The 16,473-nt window shown below is 47.1% G+C and overlaps 6 protein-coding genes across 6 annotated transcripts; 3 read left to right on the top strand and 3 right to left on the bottom strand.

Moving 5' to 3' along the window:
* Window positions 1–2,336: 2,336 nt before the first annotated feature.
* On the bottom strand, window positions 2,337–4,022 carry EDB91DRAFT_1252698 (uncharacterized protein; the record flags this gene model as incomplete). Its single annotated transcript, XM_041323542.1, has 7 exons — window positions 2,337–2,731; window positions 2,778–2,886; window positions 2,940–3,110; window positions 3,355–3,470; window positions 3,526–3,532; window positions 3,587–3,822; window positions 3,980–4,022. The coding sequence occupies 7 exons, from the start codon at window positions 4,020–4,022 to the stop codon at window positions 2,337–2,339; spliced, it is 1,077 nt and encodes a 358-aa protein (XP_041172921.1).
* Window positions 4,023–4,171: 149 nt separating this feature from the next.
* EDB91DRAFT_1252697 (uncharacterized protein) lies at window positions 4,172–4,804 on the top strand (the record flags this gene model as incomplete). The annotated part of the gene is made up of 3 exons (XM_041323541.1): window positions 4,172–4,327; window positions 4,384–4,535; window positions 4,585–4,804. The coding sequence occupies 3 exons, from the start codon at window positions 4,172–4,174 to the stop codon at window positions 4,802–4,804; spliced, it is 528 nt and encodes a 175-aa protein (XP_041172920.1).
* Window positions 4,805–5,377: 573 nt separating this feature from the next.
* On the top strand, window positions 5,378–6,577 carry EDB91DRAFT_1059596 (uncharacterized protein; the record flags this gene model as incomplete). The annotated part of the gene is made up of 6 exons (XM_041314264.1): window positions 5,378–5,533; window positions 5,561–5,695; window positions 5,768–5,996; window positions 6,058–6,170; window positions 6,225–6,389; window positions 6,419–6,577. Coding segments are annotated over 6 exons (957 nt in total), but the record flags the coding sequence as incomplete, so codon positions are not given.
* A 1,611-nt stretch (window positions 6,578–8,188) lies between these two features.
* EDB91DRAFT_1330514 (heterokaryon incompatibility protein-domain-containing protein) lies at window positions 8,189–10,259 on the top strand (the record flags this gene model as incomplete). Its single annotated transcript, XM_041325358.1, has 3 exons — window positions 8,189–8,460; window positions 8,509–10,095; window positions 10,122–10,259. Exons 2-3 carry the CDS (start codon window positions 8,653–8,655, stop codon window positions 10,257–10,259), a joined length of 1,581 nt encoding a protein of 526 aa, XP_041172918.1. The 5' UTR covers window positions 8,189–8,460; window positions 8,509–8,652.
* A 2,624-nt stretch (window positions 10,260–12,883) lies between these two features.
* On the bottom strand, window positions 12,884–13,820 carry EDB91DRAFT_1006601 (uncharacterized protein; the record flags this gene model as incomplete). The annotated part of the gene is made up of 2 exons (XM_041312325.1): window positions 12,884–13,360; window positions 13,410–13,820. Coding segments are annotated over 2 exons (888 nt in total), but the record flags the coding sequence as incomplete, so codon positions are not given.
* Window positions 13,821–15,327: 1,507 nt separating this feature from the next.
* On the bottom strand, window positions 15,328–16,238 carry EDB91DRAFT_1157405 (uncharacterized protein; the record flags this gene model as incomplete). Its single annotated transcript, XM_041319668.1, has 4 exons — window positions 15,328–15,660; window positions 15,687–15,865; window positions 15,914–16,049; window positions 16,099–16,238. Coding segments are annotated over 4 exons (486 nt in total), but the record flags the coding sequence as incomplete, so codon positions are not given.
* Between the last annotated feature and the right edge of the window lie 235 nt (window positions 16,239–16,473).

Genomic DNA, 16,473 nt, shown 5'->3' with positions numbered 1-16,473 from the left:
AAAGCGTCCGCCGCCGGAGATTGTTGACCAAGTCCCAGAATATGAAGCAGAGCAAATATTGCAAAGCCGCCAATACAGGCGCAAGTTGCAGTATTTAGTAAAATGGAAAGGATATGCAGAAGCAGAAGCAACATGGCAGTCAGAAGAAGATGTGAAGAACGCGCCGCTCATAGTAGCTGATTTTTATGCAGAAAACCCCAATGCGGTTAAATTGGCGTGGATCTCGCTTCAATTCTGACCACCCCTGATTTCCTCGAATGGAGACAGAAAAATATACGACCATCTTACATTCGCGAGGACGCTCATCCTAGAAAGGGGGTAATGTCACGAATCCCAAATACGAACCATTTTTCATTTCTCGGTTTTCCTTCGGCTACTTCCAGTACCCGAGCCGGTCACGTGACTCCTCGTCATATAACACCCGTTGCTTCTCCGATTGGCTCCCCTACTCCACGGGCTAGAACAATCTCGCTTCCTAAAGAAGAACCTGGTTGGATCTTGGGTTTCTATTTAGTAACCGTCTTACTCATTCGCTTATATATATCATGATGTCATACTTAGTCATCCGCAGTATCGTATGACTCTTTTCTCATTGGCTGATTTCTTTCAGACTCCTATTCAATGTTATGTATATAAGTAGGTTAGTTAGCGTAAGTACTCCTTAGACTTAACCTCTTCGTTTCCTACTGTTGTAGTGACTTAGACGTTCACAGCTCAATACTATCCTGTTCTCATCATCACTCTTGACCGAGTCCTAGTGGTTGTTGTCAGACTTTGCCATTCAGTGAACTCTGGTCATAACAAGAAGCTTGCCAAGTTCGGTTTTGATTTCCACTCGATGCTCGTGCCTGACTTTATGCACGAGTTTGAGTTAGGAGTATGGAAGGCAACCCTTACTCACCTTCTCCGAATTTTGTATTCAGTATGGAGGTACTGCCGTGCAAGATCTCAACTGAGCGGTAAGTCGGTTTTTCTCATATATTTGTGTGTCCAACACAATATAGGTATCGTCTCATACCAACATTTGGATGAGACACCATCCGGAAGTTCAGTGATAATGTATCAGGTCTTACGAAGCTTGCAGTGCATGATTTCGAAGACCTGCTTCAGGTAGGAATAGAAGTAATACAGCTGCTGTTACACTGATCAATGCTGGCAGTGTGCGATGCCAGTATTTGATGGTCTTCTACCGGAACCGTTCAACAACTCGATCCTCAACCTTCTGTTTGAGCTAGCCACCTGGCATGCATTCAGGAAGCTTCATATGCACACAGAGACAACGCTCTACCATTTCAATAACCCTACAACACAGGTTAGGAAAGGCTCTCCGGCAATTCCGCAACAATACATGCAAAAAAGTTTGCTACTCATGATCTACCACGTGAAACAGCTGCTCATGCATGGCGCCGGTGTCTTAAAGCATCTAAAGGCAAGAACAAAAGGTCAGAAGGGACAAATACAGATGCTGAAGGTGATGGCCCCTCCAAGCAATGGCTCCTCAACCTCTCAACTTACAAACTCCATGCTCTCGGAGACTACGTCAAGTTGATCTGGCAGTACAGGACTACGGACAACTACTCTACACAAGTGGTGAGTATCGGAATCCATGAATAATTGAAGATCCACTAATGGTAGTGTTAGGGCGAACTCAAGCATTGAAGAGTGAAGCGATTTTATGCACGGACCAACAAGAACAAATTTGTGCGCGGAATTCCAAGACTTCAGTGCCGTGAGCGCATTTTGCAGAAGATGAGAGAGGTGAACTGTGAAAGGGAGGCTGTGAGAGAGGATCATGTGCAGCCTGAGACAGAGGATCTCCGCCCATCTCTTCATTTTGTCGACCAGGACCCACTGCCACATTGCTCACCAGAGATCCATTATCAAATGTCCTTGTCACAGAAACATTTCTGGGATGTTTCTTCCTGGCTTGGAAAGAACAGAAATGACCAGGCCACAAAGGTAAAGTCGCTGATACACGATTTATGTCAATCATATTTATTCACTGGATGCCATTAGAATTTTCTTCTGCATCTCAAAGACCACCTTCTGGGTCGCTTGTTAGGGCTGGACTACAATGGTGATGAAACTTCATTTAATACTGCACAGCGAAACTCTGTTGTCATTATCAACAACCGGATTTATTGTCACAAAGTTCTTTGTGTCAACTACACTACGTATGACATGCGGCGTGCTCAGGACTCCCTTAATCCCCTGCACACATGCAGACATCATGGTTCTTGCCCGCGACAACGAAGAGTCCCATCCATACTGGTATGCACGAGTTATTGGAGTCTTTCATGTCAATATCCGCTACACCAGACCAGGTGCACATACCTCTATAAAGACGCACCCAAAGCAACTTCAATATCAACAATGTCTTCGCTCTCTGGATCTGTGGGGTCAAGGACCAACATGGGATGGGCGTCAAAGTTGCTGTCAATGATGCTTAACCGTGACATGCGCCACTCTATTGCACCTGTATATTCCCCTTGTGCCATGTCTACTTGATTGTGGCTGAGGGAAAGCAGTGTATCAAGGGTTTGCATGAGGAATTGGAGATTTGACTTGAGAGAGACGGAGATCACGTCTAGGTACTCGCACTGCAAGTCACAATCTTGCCGTGAGGCTCTGCAGGTAAGATGATGAATTCGCTGCATTGTGAGAAGCAGTGTAGCTGCGTCATCGTACAAAGCTTGTACTACTGCTTCAAGTGTGCGTATAAGCAAGCGAGCTTTGTCGATGGTTTGAGTATACTGAGCTGCACACTATACACTCACGAGTCTCATCTCCGATGGTCTTGAGTGTGTTGTGGAAAGTTGCACTGTGGATGACGAGTGCTGCAAAGGAGAACATGAGGGAGGACAGGCCCTGGGGATGCTCGATAAACTATAAATTATGTTGCATAAGAGATTGAAGCAAATGTTGTCGCACATACATACCTTGTCTCTGCAGGAGCAGGGTGTCAAAGACGAGACTGGCATCAGGGCATTTGGTTGCACGGTAATGGGGTTTGACTGCTGGACAGACCGTGCATAAGGTGTACCAGCTTTGCCGAGGTCGGGAGCATCAGGGTTGTTGTTTGAACCATCAGCAGCACGGGAACTGATACTCTGGCCCAATCACACAAACCTATCCTGGTGCTGATATAAGTGGTGGCACTTTGGCAGAAATCAAAAGCTTTCAGGGAGGCTGTGTCAGATCCATTGGGATGATTCTGTAATATCTGTTCTGATCTAGAGCATAAATGTTGTGACGCGAATTGACTATCACAATGTTTAACGTACAACACTCGATGTAACAATAATACTGCAGATCAATATTTGATATGGACAAAGAGAACCACTGGTGGCGAACCCGCTGGAGCCCCTTCCCATAGAGTGGACGGGGTAAATCAATTTGGAAGAAGCGTATTGAAGTTGCCCTCAGCGATTGACACAGGACGACCTGGTAGAGGGAACAATTAGCTTCGACTAAGGCGAAGTGTGAGACCTATGATAACAAGCAGCAATGGCAAAGACGGCCAACAGACTGTCTGTGTGTGTGATATCATCAGTAACTGCCACCTGTGAAATGAATTGACACTAACCCAGTGAATGACAGCACGCAGAAGGAGTTGAAGAACTACACGATACTCAACATGCAAGATTCCAGTGGTGGTGGTCTTAGAGGTAACCAGTAGTTCGTTCGTTGTGTGGAGGAGAGGTTGGACGGCGGGTATTGTGGATGATGCAGGAGGAGAGGGAGGAGAGGTTGGACAGTGGGTATCATGGATGAAGCGTAGCGCTTGACGAAGTGCTCGGATAGAGAGATGTCCAGAATTGCCTGAGGAATGGAAGTGAGCCAAAAAAAAAAAAAAAGGTCAAAATTTGTGGATGTGGTGGAAGGGGAAGTGGTGCTCCACTACTCAGTCTCGGGGCAGGGTCGCGCTGTACCGGACTTCATAGGGAGGGGAGTTAAGCAAACCAAAAAGGGCGCTCACCAATTACAATATTCAGCACCTTGCTCTGGGAAGTGTATGCCATGGAAAGGTTTGGGTGTAGAATCATCACTGCGTGCAAGTGTCCAGAAAATCATGTGATTTTAATTCAAAGTCAGCCGGCATTTTCCAGTGGTGTATTAACATTTTGATCTTATCATTATTTGATCGTTCTATCCCTCAATCTTCATTCTAATGGCTATTATTATTACCAGTACTGAAGAACCTCTCGACTTGGCCAACAGAACCTCCTTCTTCCATGACAATGTGGTCGTAATGGAGATCAATAATCTTCTTGCCGGATGGCCGACTTACACAATCAACTTCACACCTGAGCATCCAGGACCATTGGTAAGTAATCTTTTTATTGTCTGAATTACTCTCAAAAACTGATATCTACATTATAGAAGCTCATTTTATGCTTGAAGGATGCATCAAATTTTCGCTCAACTGAAGATGACAATAGCGCAGATGAGGCAGGGGGAACATGGAAAGTCAATGCACCACCAGTCATCAAGGAAGATCCAGATGTTACCATGGTCTGTGAGGCCACCTCCAAGTACGTGTTTTCTTGTATATCTTGATTATTGCATTGACCCCAACTATAGGGATGTACCTCAGTGTGTCAGTGTGCAACCTGTGCAACTACATGGCAGGTTTAAGGACGCTCCTTCGATTGTTGTCTTACGGGAGAAGTTTGAACGGGAGAATGGTTATACGTGGCCCCCTCGTCGTGGCTTCAGGAATATGACTGCTGAAGTACCACTCAAACACATTGACGCATTCATGACACTACCTGCTGCTGTAGAAGCATTAAAGTTAGAATGAGTCCCACCTTCAAGCTTCATTTCTCGCATCCTATTGTTATTGCTTGGTGCATTGTTGTTATATCACTTCCCATGGACGTTGTCTCTCATAGTCATACTGTTTTTGTTGTCACGCACTCACATTGTAACTGTAGAATTAATTTTGTACTTCTTGTTGTGTATATAGCGCATATAATCATGTGACCTAATATCACGTCAACATAACCAAACATTTGGAACTTAATCATATCGGTCCCATGCCCTAACCCTTACGTCTAACCACCATCATGTCTTCATGTCGTCGTCCTGGTGCGTCATCAAGCTCTTCTGATCCCCCCGACTTGGATGCAATGTATATACGAAGCACTAGTGTTTCTTCCATCAGATCCTCTCCAGAGCCCATGAAACTTGGAAAATGCAAGAATAAGCAGTCAGAGTCACCAGAACCATCAAGGCCTGGCAAACACAAGCATAAGAATTCCTCTGGTGACACCAGCACCAACGACCTCATCAGTTCCATATCATCAGGCTCTCACAAGCACACAACAAGGTATTGTAATCTGAATTGTGCCATAAAATTTTGACCTTTGGCAGCAGGAAACACAAAGATTCAAAAATGGATGACACTGAGCTGTACCGAAATGCGGGAAGGAAGACTTCAAGCCTTCTGGATACGTTTGGCATACCTTCCGCAGCCTTCAAGACCAGTCTTCAATTTGACCGAGGGGGTAAGCGCGACCTGAAACAGTATGTACCTTATATATATCTCACATGACAGCTAATTTGCTACAGACCTGAAGATGTCACCAATCGGCATTTGTTACTTTACAATGGCATCATCAACTATATTCCTGGTCTCGAGAGCGAGCTCGACCACATATCAAGCAAAAAACTCAACATGATCATTGCAATGGTAACTATATGCGCATATATGCACTTGTTTCAACTCAAATCTGACCCTGACAACTGATCTTTTGCATGATAGGTATCAAAGGGTATGAGTGACGGCAAGTCAGCCGATTTGAGCTCCGTCAAGCACAAGGGCCTGCAATACATTGGGCTGAATATGTATAGTGAGGCCAATGCTCTTGACCCACCAATTCCAGAAATCGAGGATAAGTCGATGCGTGGGCTCAATCACCCGCAGTTGGCCCATTTACTTTGCCCTTGGAAGAAGTTGGTTTGGTTTGACGAGGACCCTGATTCATATGTATGTTTTACTTTTCATTCTTTGTACTGATGTCACTATTTTCAGTGCTATGGCTGCCTTGCAAGCTGGCGAAATCACCATGATGGCACACATCTGGCCAACATTCTTTTATGAACATGGTGTTTATGACGCTGCTGAAAAGACACACGGCCTGTTTCGAAACCACATTGTTCTGAGGGTGCGTCTTCATCTTTTATGCTATCATTTAAAGTTTATAACGAAGTTACTATAGTTTTATAAACATCTTTTTATTGGACCATCATCCGTCATGAATGACTCGTCAAATGTTTGCAACTCTGTGAAGCCATCCAAAAATCGTGCATGGGGACTGACAGCTGTTAACAAATACATCATTGCATATGTTCACATTATCATAAGTTTAGCTCTTTTGCTATTGGTATCAATGCCCCTCTCATGAACCCATAGACATACTTTATGATCAGCAGCGCTCAGCACTGGACACGGTGTATTGGCGACATGGACTTGGATGAGCTCCTCTGGGCCATCATTGAAATGCTAGACGACGATCCATGGGTCAAAGACACCCTCGCGTGGTGGAACAGGTACATTTTTCTGTGTGGTTAGCTCAGTTCTAATTGTTCACAGGCACCTCAAACCAACCAAGGAGAACTCACACTCTGCCAAGCTCATGCGAAAGGAAAGTGATGACGACATCGCACAAATTCATGCTCAGTGAGCCGCATGCCGTTCTGCATTAGCTCAGTCAAATGGTATGTGATACTGCTACTGATGTTTAATTCTCACCACCGTCACATCCAGGCAACCCTAATGAGCTTTGTGAGCCCTCAACAAGTGGAAAGTGCACCCGCCCTGCAGAGCGCCACCCTGAAGAGGATATCCCACGTGCACCCAAACGAATTCAACAAGCAAGCGAGGACCTCAACTCACCACATCCTCAAGAGGCCAACACTCGACACCATGCTTCAGTTTATGATGACGACGACGATGAGGTTGCACCACTACCAACTCACCCTCGACAGGGTGGACAACAGCGCCCACTACCTAAGAAGTCCTTGCCCCAGCGCCATCATGGTATATTTTTTTCGGACAACAAAGAAGACGAACTGGTACCAGCTCAAAACCCAACCCACCGCTCAGAATCCGATGCTCATGACCGGCGCCAGTCCGATCCCCACGTCCCATTGCCACCAAAGTTCAAGCCTCGATATTCCACTGAGGCTGCTGACCACAATACAACTCGTGCTTCGATCCGAGCAGGCCCTGCAGATTCTGATGGAGAGGAACCAAGACCTCGGTCAAGCGAGCAACACCATCCTGCAAGTGCCTCTGTTCACCATGATGATGAGGACCAGCCTCCACGTCCAAAGCCGAAACCAACGCCGAAACCTCGTCGTACTACTCGCAATGAGCATGAGGATTCAGTAGGTGAGCTCGTGGCTGAGCAGTTGGGTATGATTGGGGTATGTCACTATGATCATTCTCTTTTTACTCTGTTGATGTCATGATTAGGAGTCCCAGCCAGCAACCGCACCAGTACCTCCACGCACCTCATCCCCACTGTCAGATCTGACTGACAATGACAACAACTTCACCCCTCCACCCCTCGCTCAGCCCTCAAAGCGAAAAGGAAAAAAGAAAGCTACTATGGCTCTAGACGCCCCACAAAGAACTTCTGGTCAACGCAAGAACAGTTACTAGGACTACAAACTTTCTCGCAGCTTCATTCTTCATTCTTCATTTCGCTGCTTGTTGACTGCTGCCATCGACTCGATCACACTCTGGACTTTACTGATATGGACTTGGACTTCATACACACGATGTATCTTGATACTGTACACTAATGCATTGCCTCTTGAGGCCCTTCAAAGTACACACAACTCGTGTGATCTCATAAGGCTTTCTAATGTACACAAGTCTTGAGTGATCTAGCAAGGCCTAGTATACCTTTGCAAGCTTCGAAAGCCTTAGCAGCCTCGCAAGGTCAACCTACCTAGCACACCCTCGAAAAGCCATCCTAGACGCACTCAGAATGCCATCCAAGACGGGGCTATTTCCTCGCAAGGCATCGCAGGCCCTCCAATATTCGCAAGGTCATGTATGGTCTTGTTAGGCCATCCAAGACCTCGTCAGGTTTGGGCACTTTTGCTGATGTAAAAAGGGTTACTACGTATACCCTGAAAGGCACTAACGTCATCACATTGTTTGTTCAATAGCCAAATTTCTCGCTACCAATGCTCACTGGCAGATGACCATGCAGATCCTACTGTACATTCAAAGTTCATTCTTGACCACCTCCGCTCGCTGTCTTGAGACTCAGTCTGGTGTACGCACATAATTCGGCCCTCGCTAAAAGTATTGGAGGGAGTGCTCTTGGTATTCTGGTTCACTAGCTGTTAGTGTGCAAACGCAAAATGAATATCGCATCTGATGGGACCTCCGAATCAGATCCCCTCCTACAGGAAGATTAAACACGAACTGACCTTCAGGTAAGTAGCTCAATTCCATCCTTTATGCAGTACATAGACTCATCGAAGTGGGTAACCAGATAGACCACACTCCCAGCGCACCACTCTGTTCCATCTGCGCCCAACTGGATTTCCACCAGATTCTCCTCGACGATATTCCACGGAACAAATCAATCCCCCTGGGCGGGCAGCGAGAGGAGCTTGCCAGAATTTATGAGAATGGTGGATGTAGTGTTGATGGCTGTGGTTCCTGCTCCTCCTGCGTGTTGTTATGTCGCCCTCAGCTACCTGTGGGGAGGCATTGGCGCGGAGCATTGGACGATGAAGGATAATATAGCAGAGCGCTTCATACCTGGCGGGTTGAACATAGCACACTTCCCTGAAACCATCACAGATTCCATTCAACTCGTTCGACAACTTGGCGAATGTTACATGTGGATTGACACTCTATGCATCATTCAAGATGATCTAGAGGACAAGATCCATCAGAAACACGCTATGGATTTGATCTATGGCGGGTCATATTTCACGATATATGCTGCTGGGGGTACGTCCGCTCGAGATCCTCTCCCAGGATTTCATCCACGAACTAGATCGCCACAGCAGCACATCACGGTCATTCAAGGACTTCATCTCGCCGTGCCTTTACCAGGACCTATCAAGGCGCTCACTCTATCCGTGTGGAACATGCGTGGCTGGACCTATCAAGAGCTCATGCTCTCCCGCCGAAGAATATACTTCACTGGGCAGCAAGTCTATTTTGAATGCAGACGAGATATCTTCTGCAAAGATGTCGTCGCTGAAAGCAGGTGCCTCGTGTCATCCACCCAACCTTTACGGTATAAAGGTGCAGGAAACTTCACCTACCTTCAGAAACCCATGCAGGTGCTCTTTGATCAGTACATCGCGAGTTATATGTCTGCCATCGGGCTGTATACACGGCGTAACCTTACCGTGGAGTCAGACATTGTCAATGCTATCACTGCAATAACAAATGCCTTGACAAAAAGTTTTGAGCTTGGTGGGGGCGACCCCGCCAGAGCTTTTAACTTTGTAATGATGTTGACAGACCTCGAGTACGTCCTTGTCTGGCAACATGATCCACGCACACCTCATGTTCGTCGTTCGATTACTGGTGAAGGCAGTTCACCCTGGCCTTCTTGGGCGTGGGCTGGATGGTGTGGCGCTGTTCACTACCCGGGGGAAGCTCTGTATGCCCACTTCGACAGTCATTCTGACCGACCGAGAGTGACGGAGACGGTTATCGACCCTTGGTACATCGTGGAGCATAATGGTGATACAGTGCAGCTTGATGTTCGCCACATTCACCGGGCATTTGTGCGTCCCAGGCCACAGGCATCGATGAACCCATATTCTTCTCCGAAAGGGATCTTGGAAGCATCACAGCTGAGGCTGGATCATCATCGATGGCTGGAGCCAGGCACCCTCATATTCCACACTACTTCCAGTCGCTTTAGTATCGTACGGGGACACGGTGGAGAAGACGTAAAGTCAAGTGAACGTTTCTACCACGATCTTTTCAATATCCTCTCCAACACTTCGACCTGGGTTGGCAGTGTCATACTGTCATTAGATCCTGCCCCGCCGGCTTCCCTTGAGTTCATTGTCCTTTCCCGTACTACTGCAGGCCCTGGCGTGTATGACGAAGAATGTCTTGGAAGGTTCTACTCTGGATGCATGTATATGTGATGGCAGTGAGTGAGAGTGAGGGTTTGATGGAGCACGTTTGGTTGGGTGTTATTCATGAGTCTCCGTGGATTGCTTCGGGTGCAAAGGAGAAGGTGGTGTTTCTTCGATGATAGTCACATTATCTCGGTTTTATTGAAAAAAAAAAAAGACATTTATTTTGTAAAGCGAAGACCTTTCAAGCGGTCGGTACAAATGAGATTAGGGAGATTACTAGTATCCCAAGTCGACCATGGAGCCAAGCCAGGTCTGTTTAAACGCATCATTGAGATTATTGAATGATGCAAGCTTCAGCAACGTGAAAATACCCCGGGGTAAAAGTAGTGTTGTGGGCAGAACCACTAGGTAGCACTAGTAGATAATACTAGAGTTCTGCCGTGCCAGAATCGCAAGGCAGAACTTTTTGTCCATTATAAGAATCCATTAGTCAACACTAATGATGCAACATTCCAAATTTCTAATCTCCTTCCTCATCGCTATGGTGACCAGCTGGCAGCCAGGCAAGCCGTCGATAAGTGGGCTGCGGTGAGGGAAATTCAGTGAATCACGTGAATGTGGTTTACTGCATGCGTACGAGGATGGGGAGCTGGATATTTGGAACACCAAATTCGAGGTGTTACACACAATTGTGCAATGTGCTAATGGGGCTGCAAAATGCCACCTTGTGCTTGATCCGACGAGTCCTGGCAATATGATGGTCGCTATTACTATTGTTAATGATATCCATCCTTCTCCACCTTCTCAGGTGGAGCATAGGACCAAACTGCTCAATTAGACTGCTATGGAGATCATGGAGGATCTAACGTGGCTGAACGCTTCATCATGATGCATCAGGTAGTGGATGACTTGCTGTGGGCAAAATAATGCAGAGTAGGATAGACCGGTGTTTGAAAACAATTGGCAATCACCGATAATCCGATAATCTATGCAACTTTCTAAACTGTAGTCGCTTCAGTGGATTAACACACAATAAATCAGCTACTTTACGTGCTGTGACTTGCTATGGATGCTCAAACTCTACAGTTTATGCTGATGAACAATGAGGAAGTGATAGAGCTTGAGGAGGAAGAAGACTTACAGATGCTTGTATCAGTAGTCATTGCTGGTGCAGAGATGGCAAGGCAGGACTGCATTGAAAGTCGACAGCCGAGTCGTCTTTATCTTCGTCGCTCTGAGTTGTTGCCAAATCCATGATTGGATACACCATGGCAAGCCCTTTACAACAGTCAAAATGATTGCGCATTCATTACAACAACTGGTTTTGATGTTGCAACATTCGGATACTTGCTCACTGCAGGTTTCGCACAAAAGTGGTACACTACTCCAATCTCCCACGCAGATATCAATGCCAATGGTGATGCACGTCCTGGAAGAAGATCTCTTGATGCTGCAGGGGCACTTGGCCTCGTTCTGCATTATCTCAACTCTACTATGTGTGAGACTAGTCTCCAGCAGATCTTCGCTATCATTCCTGCCACTGTCACCTGCTACATCACCTTTGGCCTCCAGATTCTTTTGACCACGCTCAAGGACATCCCTGAGGCAAAAATTAAATGGCTCCGTGGGGCGGAATTTGAATGCTGCAGCGCTCTTGTGGTTGCTCGCCATCCTCGGCTTGCAGGGGCCTTTGGGAGTATTGATGGCCTCAAGCTACCAGTGCAAACATCAGATGATGTTGACATTGAGAATGCCACCTTTAATGGCTGGCTTTCGGAACACTTCATTAGTTCTGTCCTCGCATTCTCGGCTGAAGGTTGGTTTCATTTGATATTGCAATTTCTAGCTAACTTCGTTCTTTTTTCTTTGCAGGTGTAGTCATTGCTGCACGCACCAATGCCCCGGGAAGTTGGCATGATTCTCGTGTTGCACGCCCTATCTATGATGCGCTGCATGAATCTACACCTGATGGGTATTATGTTGTTGCCGACACTGCCTTTCCTCGTGGTACCAATGCCATTGATGGGCGGATCCGTGCACCATTGAAACAAGGTCAGCGAGTGGCAGGTACTGTTGAAGAAATCCAAGGGAAAATGGCATACAATCGGGAGTTACTGTCATACCGCCAGACAGCAGAGTGGGGGATGTGGGGGATTCAGGGAGCATTCGGCAGGCTTTGCATGCCTCTTGGAGTTACAGACAATGATGCACGAGGTGACCTCATTGAAATTTGTGTCCATCTGCATAACCTTCGTGCCATCAAAGTTGGAATCAATCAGATACGGACTGTTTACATGAAACACTGGCAGGAGACCGAGGATGATATTCGAGTGTGGAGGGATTTTGAAAATATGTTGTTCTCAGAGCAAAGGCAAGTGGACAGAGTCGCACGGTTTCATGTTGTCCTTGATTACAAGTAAATACAGCAACATGTAGTACAAATGATAAACCAAATAAAAGATCCTAGTGCTCCTGGCCCCAGTCATTGTGATCCTCCTCAAATCTCCACAGAGGCTTCGTAACGACCGGAGCTGTTTGATCCTTCACCATTGCCATCATGGCTCTCCGAGTCTGCTTTAGGAATGTCACATTGACGGTTGGCATAGCGGCGAGCAGTAGACCAACTGCGGGTTGCATGGGACGGACCTGCAATGACTTCAACCTCAGTGTCTTCATCTGTGAGCCACTGGGTGTACTGCCCGCCATCGGGGTGCCATTCATGTGACAATCATTTGGCTTTTGGCAGGCGAGAGATGAGCTGGCGGGCACGAGAGTGCCGCCTGGGTCCTGTGAGCTGCAACATTTCAACACATAACTCTGCCTTATCACGTGCGCGTTCAATGTCATTGAGACGGGTCCGCAGTTCAAACAGTTGGTTGTGTAAATTTTTGATGGTTCCCTGCGCATCACGAAGCTGTTGAGACTGAGTCAAGAAATGGGTATTGGCCAGCGTGCGATTGGCTCGTTCGTCATCTCGTGCTCTGATGGCATCAGGATCAAAGGCACCTGAGATGCGATTCAGTAACTCATTGGCAGGCCCACGGCGGCATGGTACTGGGGCCTCTGTTGGGACAGAGCGTGCCACTGCAGTGTGCTGCACAGGGTGAGGAGATTCGTGAGCCGACACCAATGAAAGACCATTGTCATCATCCTCTAAGTCCATGTCATTGACATCATGGGTACCTGCACACTCATTAATGAGGTGGTCGATTTCATGTGCGCGGCTGACTTCAGGGGGGCAAACACCATCTCCTGTTGGCTTCGTGGTCTTCACCAGCTAAAGCACGCATGTTAGTTGACACATTCATGAATCAATCAGACCTTACCTGTTTGAACTTTGTTTCGAGGGAGGTAACCTTACGATCAGGGCGGCCAGCTCGCTTAGCCCACTGCGCGAACTTCGCATGTATGGCCTGCCAGCCTCGCTGACCAAGTGGCAGCTCCTCTTCAACCACGTTGAGAAGAGTCTTCATATCAGCACTACTGTAGTTGTTTGATCCATGAGGGTGTCCTCGTTTAACTCTGGCCTCATCATCATCCTCAAGTATCTCACGGGCACGCTTTTTGGTGGTACTGTAAGCTGAGTTCTCCTTGCCTCGACCCTTGCCTTTGCTTGGGTTCACCTTGCAGCGTGACCCTGCAGTTTTCACAGTAGGAGTGTAGCCACAAGCCTCAGCAATGGCTACAGGGTCACTGAGGTCCTTGTCACTACTCTGAGGTAGTGGCAGAAGCGCTGGATCAACAACAGTGTTGACCTCCTGCGAACTAGAAAAGTCGGCAGCAGCGGTGAGACGGTAGCTCGACAGAGTGGCAACATGTGGCTGTCGGGTCCATGATAAGTCAAAGCCATCAATAGAGACACAAAACATACCATGAAATGATGTGAGATCGGTTCAGTCGACCATGGCGGGAGAGGACACTGGCTAGTAGTACACCCAGTGCCAAACGACTGAGAAGGCAGGGGTACAACCTAGTAGAAGAATGCCGCAGTTAATATCGACAAAGGAAAACGAAGCCAGGAGTGACGTACTTGTGCGATACCTGGATGCGGCTGCCACGCACCCTTTGCATCACGCGCAAATGCATTACCGGCATCATTGTAGCGCAACTCAGGGTGGCAAGGACTGTCGGCAACAAATTGGGTTCATTTGGGCGGAATGTCAGACATTGAAAGCAGAGTTACAAAGGAATACTAACCTTCAGATGATCTCAAGCATCACTTTATACGTGAGGATTGCATCTGCACATCAAAAAAAAATTTAAGGTCCGGAGTGAAAAAATCGCCACCCTGGCTCAATAACACTCACTTGCAAGCACGGACTCGTCGAGTCAGGAAAATTCAGTGAAAATAAAACCACGCTAGACTGGTAACAGCCTGTTGTGAGCGCAGATTAACACGGGAGACGAGTGAAAATATAACTACCCTAGACCAGTAACAGCATGTTGTGAGCGCGGACTAACACATTGAAGCATTGGACATGAAAAATGTCTTGAATGAGCTTGAGGAATGGAAGTTGATGGTGACATGTTGCAGCACATTTGAGGCACCTCAGGCATGGTCGCAGTCGCCAAGTTGAAAGGCCAATCTAGGTCATTGCAGTTGGTATGGAGGTCCGTAAACAAAGCAGGTACAATGGGGAACCGAAATACTTACAAGGACAAGGTGTGCCGTTGCTCACCATGGGTACAGCAGAGCACCTGCGCAGCAGCATGCAAGGGTAAGTGAATCACTGTGAATGACTCACGATGTAGGATTGAGTTTGACCCAGTGTTGTGAATCGATTCAGCGCTTGGTCCTAAGGTGTCATTATGTCAGCCGATATTGCAGGCGTTAGCAGCCTAGAATGGTAAGAACTGTGTTTATTAAATTCTGCAAAATCTGCAAGGGGGGGGGGGGGGGGGGTACCCCCCCTTTCAGATTAAGGTTTATAAGAGGGGGGAAAACAATGTCGAATTGCAAATCGAGTGCAAATGAAGCCCGGCATTGCAGCTGCTTTCCTAATGCGATCTATGATATTCTATTTTACATTTTTCAAGCCCACGGCAAGTCATCCAGTAAGTCACCTATAATGGACTTGTAAGTTCGCTGATTGGGAAAGAAAGTCTTCTTGGCGCCAGCTGCAGCACGGAATTGAAAGGATAGGCGTCTTCCAACAAAGCTCCTCCACACTCGCTTGAGGCTGTTGTTGTTGTATTTGAATACAGCAGGTAGTAAGACCCTGTCGCAGGTTTGTACAACATATACACGATTTACAAAGTAGTTGGTTGGCTTATTAACCACTCTCAGTCTACCTACATCCACAAACTCAAAATGCTTTCGTGCCTTGGTTGACTATGAGAGCTAATCTCACCGCCGACACTTGACTATGCGTCCCAGTCAATGATCCAGAGGGCAATGGCAGTCGTGCTATCCAAAAGTTCTTCCATGTATGATTTATCGTACACGTCGCAGAACTACCAATCGTCCGGTCAGTTGCATGCCAATTCCGCGAATTGACTCACATCAAGATGGAGGTGCAATTCAGAGCGCAAGGTCCATATGTGCGTCATTCTGCAGGGCACGATGAACGGGATACGCTTATAAAATGAATGGGTCAACGCACGGACGATAAAAATCTGTCAATCTATGCCCGATCCTCATGTCCGAAATTTGCACCATTGGGTTCTGAGCTCCTATGGACCAATTGAGAGGGAGGCTATCCTCGACCTTTTTGAGGTTGGTGATTGCAAGTGCATTTGGATTGTCTTGGAAATATTGACCGGATCCAATGTGAGGAAGATGCTTGTTGGACAGCCGGATCGAGTATTACTCCTTGATCTTCGCCATGACCGCAAGTAATTGTGCTTTTGGACTTGCCTCCCAAGGCACGTCGCTCGCATAGACAACCATGGGGAAAGCGCACAAGAATGAGACATGATGCGAACGTGCGTCGTGGGGTGGAACTAGAAATCGTTGGTACGCTATACTGATGACCTCTCATGAAATTGCGTGATCACAGCGTCGAGTCTACTTACATTGTGAAGTCCAGTATAACATTTGCCTTGTTTTCACGAAGAAGTTCCGAGTGATGGGCCCTCAGAACAGTAAGTACTTGAGCTGCTTCAAAAAGCTGGGTGACAGTGAAGTCTGTCAACACCAGTGCATTGAGAATTTCCTTGAACGTTTTTGCATCCAATATTCTATGGAGGCGCGCAGATGCCCCTCGTACAAGAACTTGATCTCGTTGTGGTATCAGACCTTTCGAGTGCTTTAGGGGTGTGAGTACTTGTGCTGGGGATGGGAGACAGCGAGAGCCATTCACCTGTTGATGTTCCATCGCCTGGCGTGCCGCAGTGTGTAGGGCCTCTACTCCAGCCTCCAAACCATCCCTTGGCCCTCCAGTGGCAGTG

The sequence above is a fragment of the Suillus paluster genome (genome assembly GCF_016628075.1).
Source record: "Suillus paluster strain FC165 chromosome Unknown EDB91scaffold_72, whole genome shotgun sequence".
NCBI lineage: Eukaryota > Fungi > Basidiomycota > Agaricomycetes > Boletales > Suillaceae > Suillus > Suillus paluster.
This window is presented reverse-complemented; position numbering and strand designations above follow the sequence as displayed.